We start from the raw sequence: 15,812 nt of genomic DNA on the forward strand, positions 1-15,812 counted from the left end.
CTGATGTTGGTACGCTTGAAGCTGTCCCAGAGGCTCCTTATACTATCTTCGTATTTTCGGATTCTTTTTTCATTTTGCTTTTCCAGTTGGGTGTTTTTTGCTTCTTCGCATTTCAAATCTTTGACTTGATTCTTGCGCTCCTCTGGTCTGCTGTTGGGAGTCTGTATAATATTTTTTATTTCAGTCCGTGTATGCTTAATTTCTAGTTGGTTCTTTATCACAACATCGAGGGTCTCATTAGATTTCTTGTAGATCTCAATAAGTTTATCGGCGGCTTCTAGACAGTTCTTGAGGGACCTTAAAAGTGTGGTTCTGAACTCAATATCCTCCATTGACAATTTTGTCCTGTTTCTTTGTCTCCGCATTTTTTTATGCTTTCTTGGTGCACCCCCTAGTGGTCTTTGTGCGCAGTCTTGTTGTAGTTAAGCCTTGATTGTTGAAGTTAATACTAGGGGGATTTGACCTCCAGGCCAACTGGCTGTGAGAATCAGCTGTGTCTGCAGTGGGAAAACTTCTGTCCTCTGGGGAGGTGCTAATCTAGCCTTTGCCTGAGGCTATCCGGCAAATGGCTCTGCGCAGGGCTTGGGCGGGGCGGGTCGCACGGGATCAACAGGGCGGGCGGAGGGAGCAGTTATGGCTGCTCTCAGTCCCGTCCCCAGAGGCTCTGCCTCTCAGAGTCCCAGCAACCGCTGCAAACCTTGGAGAGAAAGCTGCCCTCGCGTTCCGACCGATGCCAGACAGCCCCGCTTCTCCTGTTTGAGTCTGGGTCCCTAGAGACTCGCCCAGATCTGGAGCTCAGAATCTGAGACTCCCTCCCGATTGAAAACGACAACCGCATCCTCAGCCACCAGCCCGCTCCGTGCGCACCTCCGCACCTTTGTATTTTCCGCACTGCGCCTCCTCTGAGTCTCGGTATGCTGTTCTCTTTCCTTCTAGTTGAAGAATTTCCCCTCAGCCAGCCTTCCTGTGGTTCTGGGTGATGTCCATTCCGTCTTTTAGTTGTATTTTTTTCCTGTTTGTTTTCTGATTGTCTTACCTGTTTTTTATTTTTTCTGCTTTATTTTTATTATTTTTTATGATCTTATTCTATTTCCCCACTTGTCTTACTAGCTATAACTCTTCGTTTTATTTTCTCAGTGGTTACTTTAAGATTTACATTAAGCATCTTTAATTTATCACATTATACCTTCAAATAATAAAATACTACTTCACATACAATGTAAGAATGTTATAATACACTTTCAGTTTCTCCCTCCTATCCTTTGTGTACTGTTATTCATTTAACTTCTAAATATGTTTTAACACTACAATACATCATACTATTTTTGCTTTTAAATAGTTATCTTTTAATGAAATTTAAAATGAGAAAAATAGTATTTTACCCATATATTTACTATTTGGGTGTTGTTTATTCCTTTGTGTAGATCCGGGTTTCCATCTAGCAGCATTCTCTTTTAGTCTGTATCATTTCCTTTAAAATTTCTTATAGTGTAGGTACACTGGCAATGCATTCTGCCAGCTTTTATTCAACTGAAACAGAAAAATTTCTACCTTGTCCTCATATTGGAAGGCTATATTTTATTGGGTATAAAATTGTATGTTGATAGTTTTTGTTTTGTTTTTTTTTTCCTCCCAGACAGGAGGTCTCCAGTTAATCTTTCTTTTTTCCCATATATAATGATTCTTCTTTTCTCTGGCTTTTCAGATTTTCTTTTTATTCTTGTTTTCAGCAATTTGATTTTGCTTATCGGCATTCTTTGTACTTATTCTTTGTATTTTATTGAATTCCTTGGATTTTTAGATTTATAACTTTTACCAAATTTGGAAATTTCACCAGGGTTTCTCCAAATACACCCCTAGTACCTTTCTAGGACATGTATGTTAGATAGTTCTATGTTGTTTCACAGGTTGCTGAGGTTTTAGTAACTTTTTTTTCCAGTCTCTTCTCTATGCCTCTGTTCAGACAGTTTCTATGACTCTCTTTGAATTCACTATTTTTCTTTTGCAGTGTCTAATCTGTTGTTAAGCCAGTCTAGGGATTTTTTTTTTCCATTTTAGATACTGTATTTTAAGCCCCAGAATTCCATTTGATTTTTCTTTATATCCTCTTTCCTTATTGTATTTGTGTTTTTCTTTAAATCCTTGAGTATGCTATAGTAGCTGTTTTCGTCTTTGTCAACTACTCCCATTATCTCTTGTCATTTCTGGTTTTGTTTTTATTAACTGGTCCCCCTGGCCCCCTCCAATTATTCTTCTTCTTTGCATGTGTAATAAATTTTTATTGGATGTTGGACATTGTAATTGTTAACTGGATATTTTTTTTACTTTCTTAAGAGTGTTGAAATGTGGCCGAAACCGGTTTGGCTCAGTGGATAGAGCGTCGGCCTGTGGACTCAAAGGTCCCAGGTTCGATTCCGGTCAAGGGCATGTACCTGGGTTGCGGGCACATCCCCAGTGGGAGATGTGCAGGAGGCAGCTGATCGATGTTTCTCTCTCATCGATGTTTCTAACTCTCTATCCCTCTCCCTTCCTCTCTGTAAAAAATCAATAAAATATATTTTTTTAAAAAAAGAGTGTTGAAATGTGTTTGTCCAGCAGTTAAATTACTTTGCAGATGAGCTTAATCATTCTGAGCCTTATTTTTAAGCTTTTAGGGGATGGATCTGGAGTAGCCTTTACTTTAGGGTTAATTTAGACCTTCATTCTGGTGTGGACCTTCTGGTGTCTCTACTAAATTCCTTGCTGTTCAACAAGTCTCTCCACTGTGACTGGTTACAACTCAAAAATCTCTTAATCCTCTGTGAACTCTAGAGTTCACTTAGACCTTCCTTGTAGTTCTTTGCCCAGCCTTGGATAGTTTCACCCTGTGAGTATGTGTGCACCCTGTCTTATAGCAACAGGCTCTTGATTACTCCTCTGCAGATTTCTCTAGCTCTTTCTCTGCATATCTTCTCCTTTCCAGTACTATGCCCTACAAATTCCAGATACCTCAGCCTCCCAATCTTCCGTTCTCTATCTTCTCAACTCAAAAAGACTCATGCTGCCCTGGCCAGTTTGGCTCGGTAGTTAGAGTGTCAACCCTTGGACTGAAGGGTGGCCTGTTCGATTCTAGTTAAGGGCAGGTGCCTCAGTTGCAGGCTCCATTCCTAGCCCCGGATCGGGGTGTATGTGGGAGGCAACCAATGTGTCTCTCTCACATTGATGTTTCTCTGTCTCCTCCACTCTCTCTAAAATATCAATGGAAAAAATATCCTCGCGTAAGGATTAACAACAACAACAACAACAAAAAGGACTTATGCTGTGCTTGGGTTCCCCCTTCCCTGTGCTGCAGTCTAGAAAGTGTTTCCTGGCAGAAAGTCAGGATGGTCATAGGCTCACCTCATTTGTTTCCCTTCTCTCAGGGATCACTGTCCTGCTTTGCCAGTTGTCAATAACAAAAATGGTTGTTTCATAGTTTGCCTAGTATTCTAGTTGTTTATGGCCAGAGGGCAAGTCCAATACTGGCTAATTTGTCATGACCAGAAACAGAAGTCTCCAAGTTTTGTTATTTTTATTCTTGATTTTAATGGATGTCATAAATGGCTGAAAAAGATAACTCATAAAGATACATAAATCCAACAAAAGCAGTGCATTATTGGCTATCTTTATAAAACATTGATTTATACTTTTGAAACCTGCATACCAGTTATAAGGTATTATTTGTTGAAATTCAACTAGTACATTTTGATTTTTCCTGATACTCAATTTTTCTTGCAACTAGTCAGAAGATACTGTATTTTTTATATTAGTAATAAATTATTTGAAACTCCTTTTGGCAAATATTTCATCACGTTTGAGTTGGTTGGTAATAGGTGATGTTTATTGAGTGTTAACTCCATGCCTGGCGGTTGTCTAAGTGTATGCACATATTATCTTTTGTAATTAAGTATTAAGTAACTTGTCTAAGGTTGTACAGCCAGTTAAATGGCAGAGCTGAGATTTGAACACATGCAATCTGCCCCATACTCTAAACCATTATGCTATACTCTCATAAAAGAGACATTGAGACATTTTTGAAGAGGATGTTGTCTTTGCTCATAAGTTTATGTAATGATGGGAAATTTTCCAAATGTCCACTTTTAGAATGTTCTTACTATAGATGAGTTTCTTTCAAGAAGCAATAATTTTCCCACTAAGTATTAAAACATCACATTGACTTCAAAGACATAGTTTATGTTGGTGTGTTGTTGTTGTTTTAATGTTCGTCAGACAACATACGACTGATAGCCATCTGCTGTCACAGAATGGGCAGCTAATTTGGAACACTTAACTTTTTAAAAGAAAATTGTATAACTTATCTTTAAGCTTAAAACTCTTAAATACTTTACAACTGGAAAACCAACAGACCTTTTTGTGGTTCAAAGAATTGCAGTTTTTCTTTCTCATGCCCCGGTCACTTGTCTTGCCCCCGTCCTATTCTCTGATGGTTTTTCCCATCAGGAGTAGAATTGAATCTAGACTCGGTCCTCTGGCTTTCTTCAGCATTGTATTTTTATGAGACTGATGTGCTACCTACTGCACTAACAGGATACCTCAGATAATGTATTTTCAGCTCTAGGATTCTGTTTTATTCTTCTTCACATATTCTATTTCTCTCCTTGATTATGCTCATATTTTTGTTTAATCTTTGAGCATGGGCCTTCCTCCCTGGCCACTTGCGCTTTGCCTCTCTCCTTCCCCTTTGTTGCAGCCTTACCAGCTTCTCTCTGCCTTGACCATGCCACGTTCGCATCCACCCCTGGACCTTTGCAATGCTGTCTCCTCTGCCCAGGATCTTCCTGTATCTCCCCTTCACCATCCAGATCCCCATTCAGTGTCACCTCCTTCAACAGACCCTCACTGTCAGTCTATCTCCAGTACCCATTCCCCATTCTCCATACCCTGTTTTCTCTCTTACTCATGCTTGGCAGTCCTTGAAAGTATTTTATTATTTTATTTTATTTTGCTTTTTGTCTATACCCCTCACTTCAGAATGTCAAGTCTTTGAGAGCAAGGTTTTGTCTTGTTCACCATCATGTCCCCCCAGCACCTAGAACAGTCCTGATGTCACAGAATGTGCCCTTGAGTGCCAGCAGTAGACTGAACTGTGCCTGGCGCTTCCCTGCTCCTTTTTCCCCTAAATGCTGCATCTTCTTCATGGACTCACTGCCACACAGTCTCCATGGGTCTGAACTCTTTGTCTCCTATTTTTTTTTAAAAAAGTCTGTCTTTCCCAGTTTATCTGGAATGGGTCATTTACTCATCTGACGTACATGGTCCATCCTGTTTTACCGTTGATATTCGTGAACATGGTCTATCTCTACTGTGAAGCTGGTAAGTACCAGCTGACATAGCCGAATGTCCATCCCATTGTCTCACTTGGGCCTTACCCAGAGCAGAAAGATGCTTAGGAAATACTTGTTCAATTAGAACTTGAAGAAACAGAATAATTCAGTTGGCTATTAGTTCAGGAAGCAGAAATCTTCATTAGAACTTTGTGTACTTGTTTGCCTCACTGACTTCTCTCCTCTCCCTGTTTCTTGGGTGAGGAGCCAGCATCAGACATATTGCAGAGCCACCTCCCCCAACCCTGACTGGGATGTCTGGAATTAATGAGGTAATGTCACATGTACTTAGGAGAAGGTGCTGAATGAATACAGGTGATTGTGTTATTGTTCATTGTAATTATGTTCTTTGGGTCCTGTTGCATAATGAGCTCTATAGTGCCTCAGTGGGTGTTTTAGGAATTAACTATTAGATGATTGTAAAACAAATTGCAAGTTTGTCACATTGGGTGGATGGAACTGGCAATAAAACCTGTTGAATTGGAGGAGGCAGGGAAGACAGGTGAGGGTTTTGTGTGTTCCTGTTCCACATATGGGTGTGTTCTCTTGCCTCCCCCAGACAATTCTCTAATTGAGCTGCTGCGATCGGAGGCTTGTGATGTTCAGAATAAGGCCTAACAATACTTGTGTGGGGTTTAAATAGCATTGGAAATCATTAACAAGACAAAAAAGCTATGATTTCCCCTAGATTAACATGCAGGTTGGGGTTTGGCATGCCGAAAATCGTTGTTTTGGTCTCTAGTCCAAACACGCTAGAGTCATTATATTGTCATGTGGTAATTAGCTGTTCCTTTAATGCAGGTAATAAAAATTAAGCCTAAGAGGTACTTTAGCAATGCCTTTTACATAATCCAAAACAAGATTCAAATGCTGCAGGCGTTTAGTCATTCAACTGTACTGTAGTAAAGTTTGGAGTTTAATGCATAGAGATGTTTGAACATTCAGTTCATTCTTTATTCTGTGACCAGTTTTGCTACTTAGGCATTAACCTTTAATAGTGTTAAATTAAATATACATGCCATAATGAATAATTATGAGGTTGCCAGAATTTTCATTTACAATATAATGCTTTGAAATTTTCTCTAAAGGTCTAGTTACCATTCACTTGATAATATGCATGTTATTTTTATATGTCACTGAATTCCTTGCCGAATAGAATGAGGGAAGCTATTTTTTATTCGAAGCAGACACAGTGGGTCCTGGATTTTTATTTTTATTTTTTTTAAGGAATGGACTGGAAAAGTTGTCGACAGAAATTTTAGGGATGGGTTGCAGTATACTAGCTTAGCTCTCTAAAGATATAATTTGTACTGGCAGTTGTGCCAGAAAGCCTACATGAACGAACACTAATAGAATTTTATACAGAGCAGCAGCTCTCCTCCTCAGTCCTTCCCTGACCTCTGTATCAAGTTCAGATTGTAGTTCTATGTGAAGGGGGCCGTGAAGGCATACAGTTTATTTCCTTCAGGCCATTTGCCCAGTACGAGGTCATGGAGGAAGGGGGGAGTAGTGGGATGGTACCCTGGAAAATACTGAATTTAAAAAAACAAAACACCTACACCTGGAATGTTCTGAGTAATTCAGTCTTTACTGTTGTTACTATTTCTACTTACAAAGAACTATCTTCCCTAAATAGCTTTTGAAACCTAATTTAATATAAATATTTTAATGCTAATTAAAATAATAATGAAAAGCCACAAATAAGAAAGTGATGTAGTCATAAACTGTATACACACACAGAATAAGTGCCCGGCAGCCAGAGGTTTCACATGATGGACAGCGTTGGCATTAAACCCCACGTGCAGGTCCGCTGTTGTGCTGGACACATCCCAGTGCCCGCCTTTTGTAAACTCTGTAAAGACGTTGGCATCTCCGAGAGCTCCTGGCTCCTGGCAGACGCGTCGACTGAAACGTGGATCTAGCCCTCAGTTCCAGGAACCAGGGGTGGTCTGAAAAATTAATGACTCTGGTATTTGAAAATTAAGTGAGCTCTTGAATATATACCCTTGTTGATCCACTGTGCTCGGTGTTTAGCATTCCTCTACCGGAGACTAAATCCTTGCAGCCATTTCACAAGTGATGCTGGCGTCCATACCAGAAATATCTTCAATAATCTTTTCTGAGCCCAGCGGACTTGGGTATTCTACTCTGATGGAGCAAGCGTTCTAGAGGAAGTGCTCCGCTGGTGCCAGCAGGTGGATTATGCATGCCTTTTAGGCAGACGACAAAAAAATAAAGATAGAATGAATGCCAGAACAATGTTTACTGTCTCTCCATTTTGTGCCAACAGTCAGTACATAAATTCTGTGTCTGCAATCTATTTTTAGATTAAAATCCAGTTTTTTGTAAGTAAATCTGATGGCAGATAGTATATTGAATTAGCCACAAGACCTCACATAACTGGCCCAGGTGCCATCTCCTGCTGTTTATACTATAATTAATTAGAGTGTGGTGGTCTTCTGGCTACCTGGCCCAATGGCCTAGGACAGTTCACTGTCACCTCGGGTTGGCTCACCAGCTCACCTGACTCTTTTGTGAGTGTCCTTGATTAGTAAAGGAGGATTATGATAGAAAGTGAGCATGTCCTACTTATTAACTCCACTCCATCAGGGGATCTTCCTTGTTGGAACAACAGTCACTTGGAGTTAACAGACTTGGGTTCGAGTTCTCTCTGCCCACTAACTGGCCAGGAAACCTTGACAAGTCACTCGGCTTCCTGAGCTTTAGTTTCTACTTCTGTGAAAGGAACTAGTACACATCTTACATTTCTTTTCCAGTATTATAGTGAGACTCAAAAGAGAAAATGTCTGTAAAAGTGCTCTGTGACAGTGAGGCACTCTCAGAGTATTAGGTGTTATTTCAACTTCATAAGAATTACTGTAAACTTGTGGGTTAGGCAACTCCCCCCACACCATCGATCCTCCCGTGCAGCTCTAGGTGCATGGATGATCTCCCAGGGTGCCTCTGCTTGCTGTCGCCACATGTGTCTCTCTTCCTATCAGCTCAAAGGTTCAGTGTCACACCATGCCAGAGCAGTGGGCATATCCCAGTGAGTCCATGGCCATTTCACCCTATTTTCATGCTTTGGAGGCCCTGGGTCTGTATACACACACATCCTCTGTAGCAACAGATAAGTGGCCCTAACCCAGCCATGGTGCTCCCAGGGACTCTGAAGGAGGTGGCAAGGCCCCATGTGCCCCAACTTCCAGCAAGTGGTAGCAGCCACAGGCTGGAGGTCTCCCTGAGCCTCGGTGTGACCATGAAGGTGGCTTGTCTGGGTCCAGAGTGGGCTGATGTATGTTATCCTCTCGTGCAGATCCTGTACCAGCCCTGGATCTCGGGCAGCAGCTCCAGCTCAAAGTGCAGCGCCTGCACGACATTGAAACAGAGAACCAGAAACTTAGGGAAACACTCGAGGAATACAACAAGGAATTTGCTGAAGTGAAAAATCAAGGTTGGTGGAAGATGCGTCTTTGCTTGGCTTTTTCTTTTCTTTTTTTTAATTGCCTTCCCCATCCTGTTGGGACTAGCTCTAATTGTAATATACGTCATAAAGTCAGGGTGGGGTAAGAACCATAATCGTTAAAGAGAGATAATAATAATGCTTAGCTATTTAGAAGTAAAACTTTTCCTCTGCACAGTAACTACATCTAATTTTATTGCCCTGTGACGGGACTGATCAGGATTCTTTTAAAATTCTTCCTGTATCATCATGTGATAGGATCTGCCTTTTACAAGAATGATGTGTTGCCTGTGGGCGACACCTGTCAGAGATCCAGCTTATGATCAAAGGGTCACATACAGTAAGTCATTTAATAATTGCCGCTGATACATTAAGGCTTTAGCTGCATCCTACAAGTCTGCATGCTTAAGCACTACTGTTTCCTTGTCAGCATCACCTATTCATTACAATTTAATGAAAGAAAACGGCCTCTTGGTGTGGTTGCCCTGCCATCAACAAGACAAAAAGGGCAAAAATTGCCTGGCTTTTCCTGTCAGGGAAGAACAAAGAAATCGCTCCTGCACCTAAAATCCAGATGTGCTCAGATTCCAGGAGCCCTGTGACATCTTCTTGAAGAAAAAGCACAGCCCTGTCTGACGGTAGCTGCAGGTTTTTCAGGCAGCTCCAAGGAGACATGCAGCCTATTGGTTTTTGTCTGAGGTTTGGGTGAGCAGGAGCTAGCAAGGAAAGGCAAACCACTTCAGTGACCTCCTCCGAGTGGCCTTCTGTTTAATATTCTCCGAGAGTTGGATAAAGAATTAACTGATGAAGATTTTTTAAAGTGTCCTTGGGCTTTGAGCCCATTGAAGACAGGCTTGCGAGGAGGGATTGTCCACGAAAAGGATCCAGGAAAAGACTATGATGATCAGCTAGAAGGTACAGGCCTGGGCAGTGTGGGCAGCAGTCCCATGGGTCCCCTTCCTCGGGGGACTAGAGGTGGGAAACAGCTAAGATACCGCCTCCCTCCCACCCCCCACCCCCCACCCCCCTACCCACACACCTCCATCTGGTGCCACGGGGAGCGATGAGTCACTGGGACTCGGGGACAGCTTTGTCCTGCTGGGAAATGAGGTGTTGGACTTACTAGACTGGGATTCGGGTGGGAGAAGGTGCTGCCTTTCCTCAGCAGGAGTTGTTTCTTTTCAGAACTATCGAAATGCTCAGGTGAAAGATAATCTGTAAAAAGAAAAAAAAAAGAAAGAAAGAAAGAAAGAAAGCAGATTCAGCAGGGGTGGGACAGGATGGAAACTTTACAAAGGGGTACAAGAAAACTGTTGGGATGATGGAAAAGCTAATTATTTTGGTTGTCATGATGGTTTCAGGGGTATATACAAATGTCAAAATTAAATAAAAAAGAAAGATAACCTATAAATGCACATACCTGGGCTCCGCTATAGCCCTATCCAAAAGGAATGAACGTTGTTGTTTTTCCATCCAGTGACCTCTGGCATCTCACTCTTGGTGTTTGTTTTCATTCTGTTTTGTTGGAGAATGGTGAGGTGCTGGTGTCCTTCCCCCCCAGCCTTGCTTTCATCAGTGCCTCCATGTCCAGCAAGGACAGCAACTGAGAGTGAAATGTTCTGCTCCCCAAAGGCCCACCTGATGGGTGTTTATAAATGAAAGAGTATATTATTTAGTCAGAGACTTAAGGACAAAGGCACTGGGGCATACAGGCCAGGTTTGAGTCCCTTCATTGCTGCTACTTAGCTGTGTGACCTTGAACAAGGGATCTCGCCTTGTGAGAAGCCTCATTTTCTTGGGTGGGGGATTCTCACACTAACCGCATAAGATAGTTATAGGTAAAATGAGATGCTGGTGAGACATTTAGCGCTGTTCCTGACACCAGTGAAGATCGGCTGCTCTTATGGAGCACTGTTGTTTTTCTAGAAATCCCTCCCCCTTCTTTATTTATTAGTATATTAACAGATTTTCCAACCTCCAGAAAAATGTTAAGTTCTTCTCTTTCCTTCCCAATATAAAAATGATTTTAATTTGAAAGGGTTGGGGTGCGTGTCACTTGTTTTAGTCATCACATATTGTAGATCGGTAAAAAGTTAGAGCAGGACGGGAAATTATTATGTGCTATAATTCTTTCCCACATTTAAATATGAGTAAGTTGGGGCCCCGGCCATAGCCAATGAGAACAGAGCCCTTCAGTGCCCTTTCCGCCACACTATTCTCTCTCCTGTAGGGGGTCCTGCTGGGCACGCCCAGGAGCATGTTCTGGAGCCAGACCTGTATACAGGAGGAGGACCACAGTCAGAGGCTCTAGGACAAATCAGCCCTGGACTTAGGCTCAGCCGATCAGTGAGCTACCCACCTCATCAGACGGAGTGGGAGCCCCAGCCAGTGCCCCAATGTCCCCTGGAAGGGGCATAGATGTGCCAAACTGAGAAACCCATTGGAATAAGCACTGGGGTCCAGGGGCTGAGCAGATATTTCCACCAATTGTTAAAGGCAGAAATTCTATATGTTTGCGTAGACCATTGACTTACAGAGTGTGCAAGTGTTTTCAGAGGTGACTTTGGCCCTGTTGGTGTGGCTTGATACTAATAGGAACCACTAACCATAGTGCTCACAGAGCATTTCTTTCAGGCCCGGAATAACCAGTCCAAAAGGCAGAGAGCCCCTGTTCTTCTTTCAAATGCCCTGACAGGGTCACTAGTTTTAAGGCAGCTGTTCTCAACCTGTGGGTCACAACCCCTTTGGGGGTCGAAAGACCCTTTCACAGTGGTCGCCTAAGACCATCGGAAAACCCATATATAATTACATATTGTTTTTGTGATTAATCACTATGCTTAATTATGTTCAGATTGTAACAATGAAAATACATCCTGCATATCAGATATTTACATTACAATTCATAACAGTAGCAACATTACAGTTATGAAGTAGCAACGAAAATAATTTTATGGTTGGGGGTCACCACAACATGAGGAACTGTATTAAAGGGTCGCGGCATTAGGAAGGTTGAGAATCACTGCTCTAAGGAGAACCATCTGGGTTCCACTTAATAAAAACGGCCAATTTCTTCTTTTAAACAAAGAGCCTTTAGCTTTTATCCACTAAGCCCCATAAATACTAAATGCCCAGTTGATGCACTCCTGCCTTGCCCAGCATGTCTGTGCTTCTCAGGCAGTAAAGGTGGACATGAGTTACAACCTGAAGGAACAGGGGCCACCGAGCAAGCTCTTACTTGGGCAAAGATTTAGCAGGTGGCATTGTCCCATGAGCATGGAGCCCCATTGTCACAAGCCCTGTCTGGGCCTCACCCTGTCGGCCCAGCCTCAGCTCCTTCATTCATTATGACTCGGCCATTTCCAGAGCACCCACCTGTGCCAGGTGCTGGGGCCACAAAGCCTCAGCTTTTCCTTCTAAGAGTTGGGTTCATGCAAGGGCTCCATTCTCCTTGGAGTTGGGACCACAGTGCTCTCTCTGCCAGGGACTGTTCAGCACACAGGGAGGAGGTATCTGTGGGAGGGAGCATGTGGAACGGTCCTGCCCTAGAGCCACCACTGCTCTTAGTTAGTACCCTGCCCCATTCATTACACCTACTTTGGTGTTCCCATTTTGGGTAATTGAAGTGACAGCTGTAAACATGGCATCCCTGGTGGGGGATCCCTCATGGCATCCCTGGCCTGAGCTTTCCAGGGCCAGCCTGCAAGGTGGGTCCTACCCAGCCAAGGAGATGCATGTTGTATCCACTCAGCACACTCCATATTTCATCACTGTGACATGGCAAAAGTGTGCCCACAGCCAGGCAGGCCTGCAGACATAGTGACTTCAGCTAAGACGGCATCTTCCAACATGTACACATAATTATGAACTGTTTTCTTTGTAAGAAAGTACTAAAACCCACACTAAAACATTATTAATTTTCCTCAGTAGAGGACTAATTTAAGACTCATCAATAAGATGTTATATTTTACCATTGATTCCCCCCTCCTTTTTTGTAAGTTGTATTAGAGAAACCATAGCTCTTCTTCCCAGAAAAATCCATTGATCCTCCTCAACCTAAACGTTTAAAGTTCAATTTAACATTTAGGGAGTAAAAGGTCTCTGAAGGGACTCATAACCATTGATTTTGTGTCAGAGTTGAAGAGCTAAAGTTTAAAACACACCGATCCTACTCGGTTACGAAAGCCTGTATATATAGCCACACAGAACTGTGCTTCTCTTACTGTAGTTTTTTTTTCTTTTCTTTTCTTTCTGCAGAGGTTACGATAAAAGCACTTAAAGAGAAAATCCGAGAATATGAACAGACTCTGAAGAACCAAGCTGAGACTATAGCTCTCGAAAAGGAACAAAAGTTACAAAATGATTTTGCAGAAAAGGAGAGGTGAGCATGTGTTGGGGTTTGCAGGTACTGACATAATGTTTTACATCTAAACTTCACATGACAACACAGTTTTTAAAATGTACCTGTGAAATATGCCCAGGAGTAAACCAAAATTCTAGGGTCTCTAGGGAAAATTATTTGAAAACTAAAGGTGTCCCCTATTCTGTAATGGGTGAGACTACCTTGAGTGAAATTATCCATCTTTTCCGGCTGGGGGACCGTCTCAGTCAGTGTGCCTGTCCAGGCCATGCATGAACTGTGTGTGGTTGGCACATGGCAATTGTACATCTTTTCATTACCTCATAGTGCTTTGTAGATCAAGGAGCTGATGTCAGTCAAATATGTTCATGAACCATCCAACTGCTGTGAGTTTTAGATCTTGGATCGCCTACTTCACCCAAAACATTTCTACAAATAGTGAGCTGGTTTTCACTCTTATGATGATTTCATGAAAGGTAGATTTCTTATAAAAACTGTAATAGGACATAAGTTGGAGTTTTAGAACTCTGGTGAAATACAGATTTTCTATTTTAAAACTATCATGAAGAATGAGTGTATCCATTAACAAGAGGCAGTAAATGTGTGGTTTCAAGTGAGAATCCCGGCCTAATGTGTCCGGTTGACTTTGAGCGCAGGTTCTTGACTTCCATACGGGGGGCTCAAAGAAGATGGGTATCACTGAGGACTCTGGAGTACTATTAAGCTGGCTTCACTTAGGAAAGAAGAATGCCTACTCCACTCACCTAGTGCCTGCTCTGCACCCACCAGGCCCTCTTGGAACATAGTCCAGAACAGGCCTGCAAAGTGGGCAACTCATTTTACAGATGGAGAAACTGAGCCTCAGCTTAGCTGCTCTCCCACCTAGTCAGCCTGAGGTGGGACCAGGGTCTGATCCACACTGCAGGCCTGGCCTCCCTGTGCTCAGACTGGCTTCAAAATCCTCACTTCAGGACCAAGGCCAAGCCCAACTCTGCACAGGGATGCTGTACCCACACTGCTGGGAGATCGGGGCTGGGTGCACCCCCCCAGAGAAGTCAGGGCTCTCAGAGATGAGTGGACTCTTAATGCCTCCTAGCAAAGCACTTTTTCCCCAAAGAAATTGCTCACCATGTTACTGATAATAGGGGGCGGCAGGGTGTAAGCAATTGAAACGCTTGCCAATGAGAAGTGGGTCAGTAAAAGATGGAACATTATGGAGCTATTAAAATAGTAGTTACATAGAATTTGTAATAACAACAGAAATATATCCAGCATAATATAAAGTGAAAAATGCATGATAAAATATTATGGACAGTGTGAGTCCATCTACATAGAGCGAACATATATTACAAAAGTATGAAAATAAACTTAATATGGCAATTTAATATTTTTAAGTTGACTTTTCAAAATAGGTTCAAGGATTTATTCTATTAAGAGATGTGAATAACTGACTGACCACTGGGAGTGGGGGGCAAAGCTAGATCTTTACCTCATTCTTTACATGAAAAAATTGAAATGGATCTAGGATTTGAATAATAATGATTAAATCATTTGCATATTGAAAGAAAGCTTGGGCAAATATTTTGTTTTTAATAATTTTGGAGTGGGGAAATCTCTGGAAGCATAAAAGGAAAATTAGGAAGTATGTGAAAATGTGAGCAATCTATTTTCATTAATTAAAATTTAAAACCTTTTTAAAACAAATACCAATAGATAGTATTTTTAAGCATCAGGAGACTGGGAAGAAGTATTAGCACCACATAAGAAAAAGGACTAATTTTCTTTATATACAAAGAATTAATAAGAAAAAAGCAGCACCACAAAAAATGGGCAAAGGCGATCAGCAGACAGTTCATACAAACAGAAATGCTCAGCTCTACTCCGCAGTAAAATTACATTTAGTTTTATTCAGTGTTGGCATAGGAAAATGGACTAACATACTATTGAAGGGAGTTTACTTGGTGAGGTTTGTTTTGTTGGGAAGTTTCTCGACATCTATCTAAACAAAAAAAAATTGCACATATCTTTTGATCGTTATTATCTAACAGTTGCTCTCAGAATTATGCAGCAAATCTACATGATGATCACTGCAGAATTATTTAGTGGGAAATAAATGATAAACAATCTAAATGTTTTTAGAGACTTGCTTACATCAATTGTTTAATAAGAATAAAGAAGAACTATATATGCTAGAGTAAAATATCTCCAAAGTATGGAGATAAGAAAAAAAGCAAACTTCAGAATGCCTGTGTGCTGTCATCCCTTTTGTCCTAAAAGAAGAGGCAAGCAGTATATGTAATATACACTGCAGTATATACTACATGTGAGTGCATATTGAACTATAGTATATTACATATGAGTTTATATTTCAAACTCCTATATAATAAAGAGGTAATATGCAAATTAACTCTCATGCCCTCACAAGATAGCTGCCTACCACCAGGCCAGCAGGGGGGTTAGTGAGGGATGACCAAACAACTGAACATCAGGCTGCGTAGGGCGACCAGGCCAGCCCAGAGGCAGTTGGGGGTGACCAGGCTGGCAGGGGGGGAAGTTGGGGGCAATTAGGCTGGCTGGGGGCGGGGGGGGGGGGGGCAGAGAGAGGCGACTAGGCCGGTGAGGGGGGCAG

At 41.9% G+C, this 15,812-nt stretch overlaps 1 protein-coding gene across 11 annotated transcripts in view; it reads left to right on the forward strand.

Moving 5' to 3' along the window:
• Positions 1-15,812, forward strand: part of CUX1 (cut like homeobox 1) — a 375,359-nt gene that overhangs the window by 217,401 nt on the left and 142,146 nt on the right. For all 11 annotated transcript variants that reach the window (XM_070412732.1, XM_070412733.1, XM_070412734.1 and 8 more), the window contains 2 exons: positions 8,680-8,817; positions 13,081-13,204. In XM_070412732.1, coding sequence (XP_070268833.1) covers positions 8,680-8,817; positions 13,081-13,204 — 262 coding nt within the window. The remainder of the gene's footprint in view (positions 1-8,679; positions 8,818-13,080; positions 13,205-15,812) is intronic.

This window comes from Myotis yumanensis, unplaced genomic scaffold, assembly GCF_028538775.1.
Source record: "Myotis yumanensis isolate MYYU_CA2020_CCGP unplaced genomic scaffold, mMyoYum1.0.hap1 SCAF_4, whole genome shotgun sequence".
In the NCBI taxonomy this organism is placed as follows: Eukaryota; Metazoa; Chordata; class Mammalia; order Chiroptera; family Vespertilionidae; genus Myotis; species Myotis yumanensis.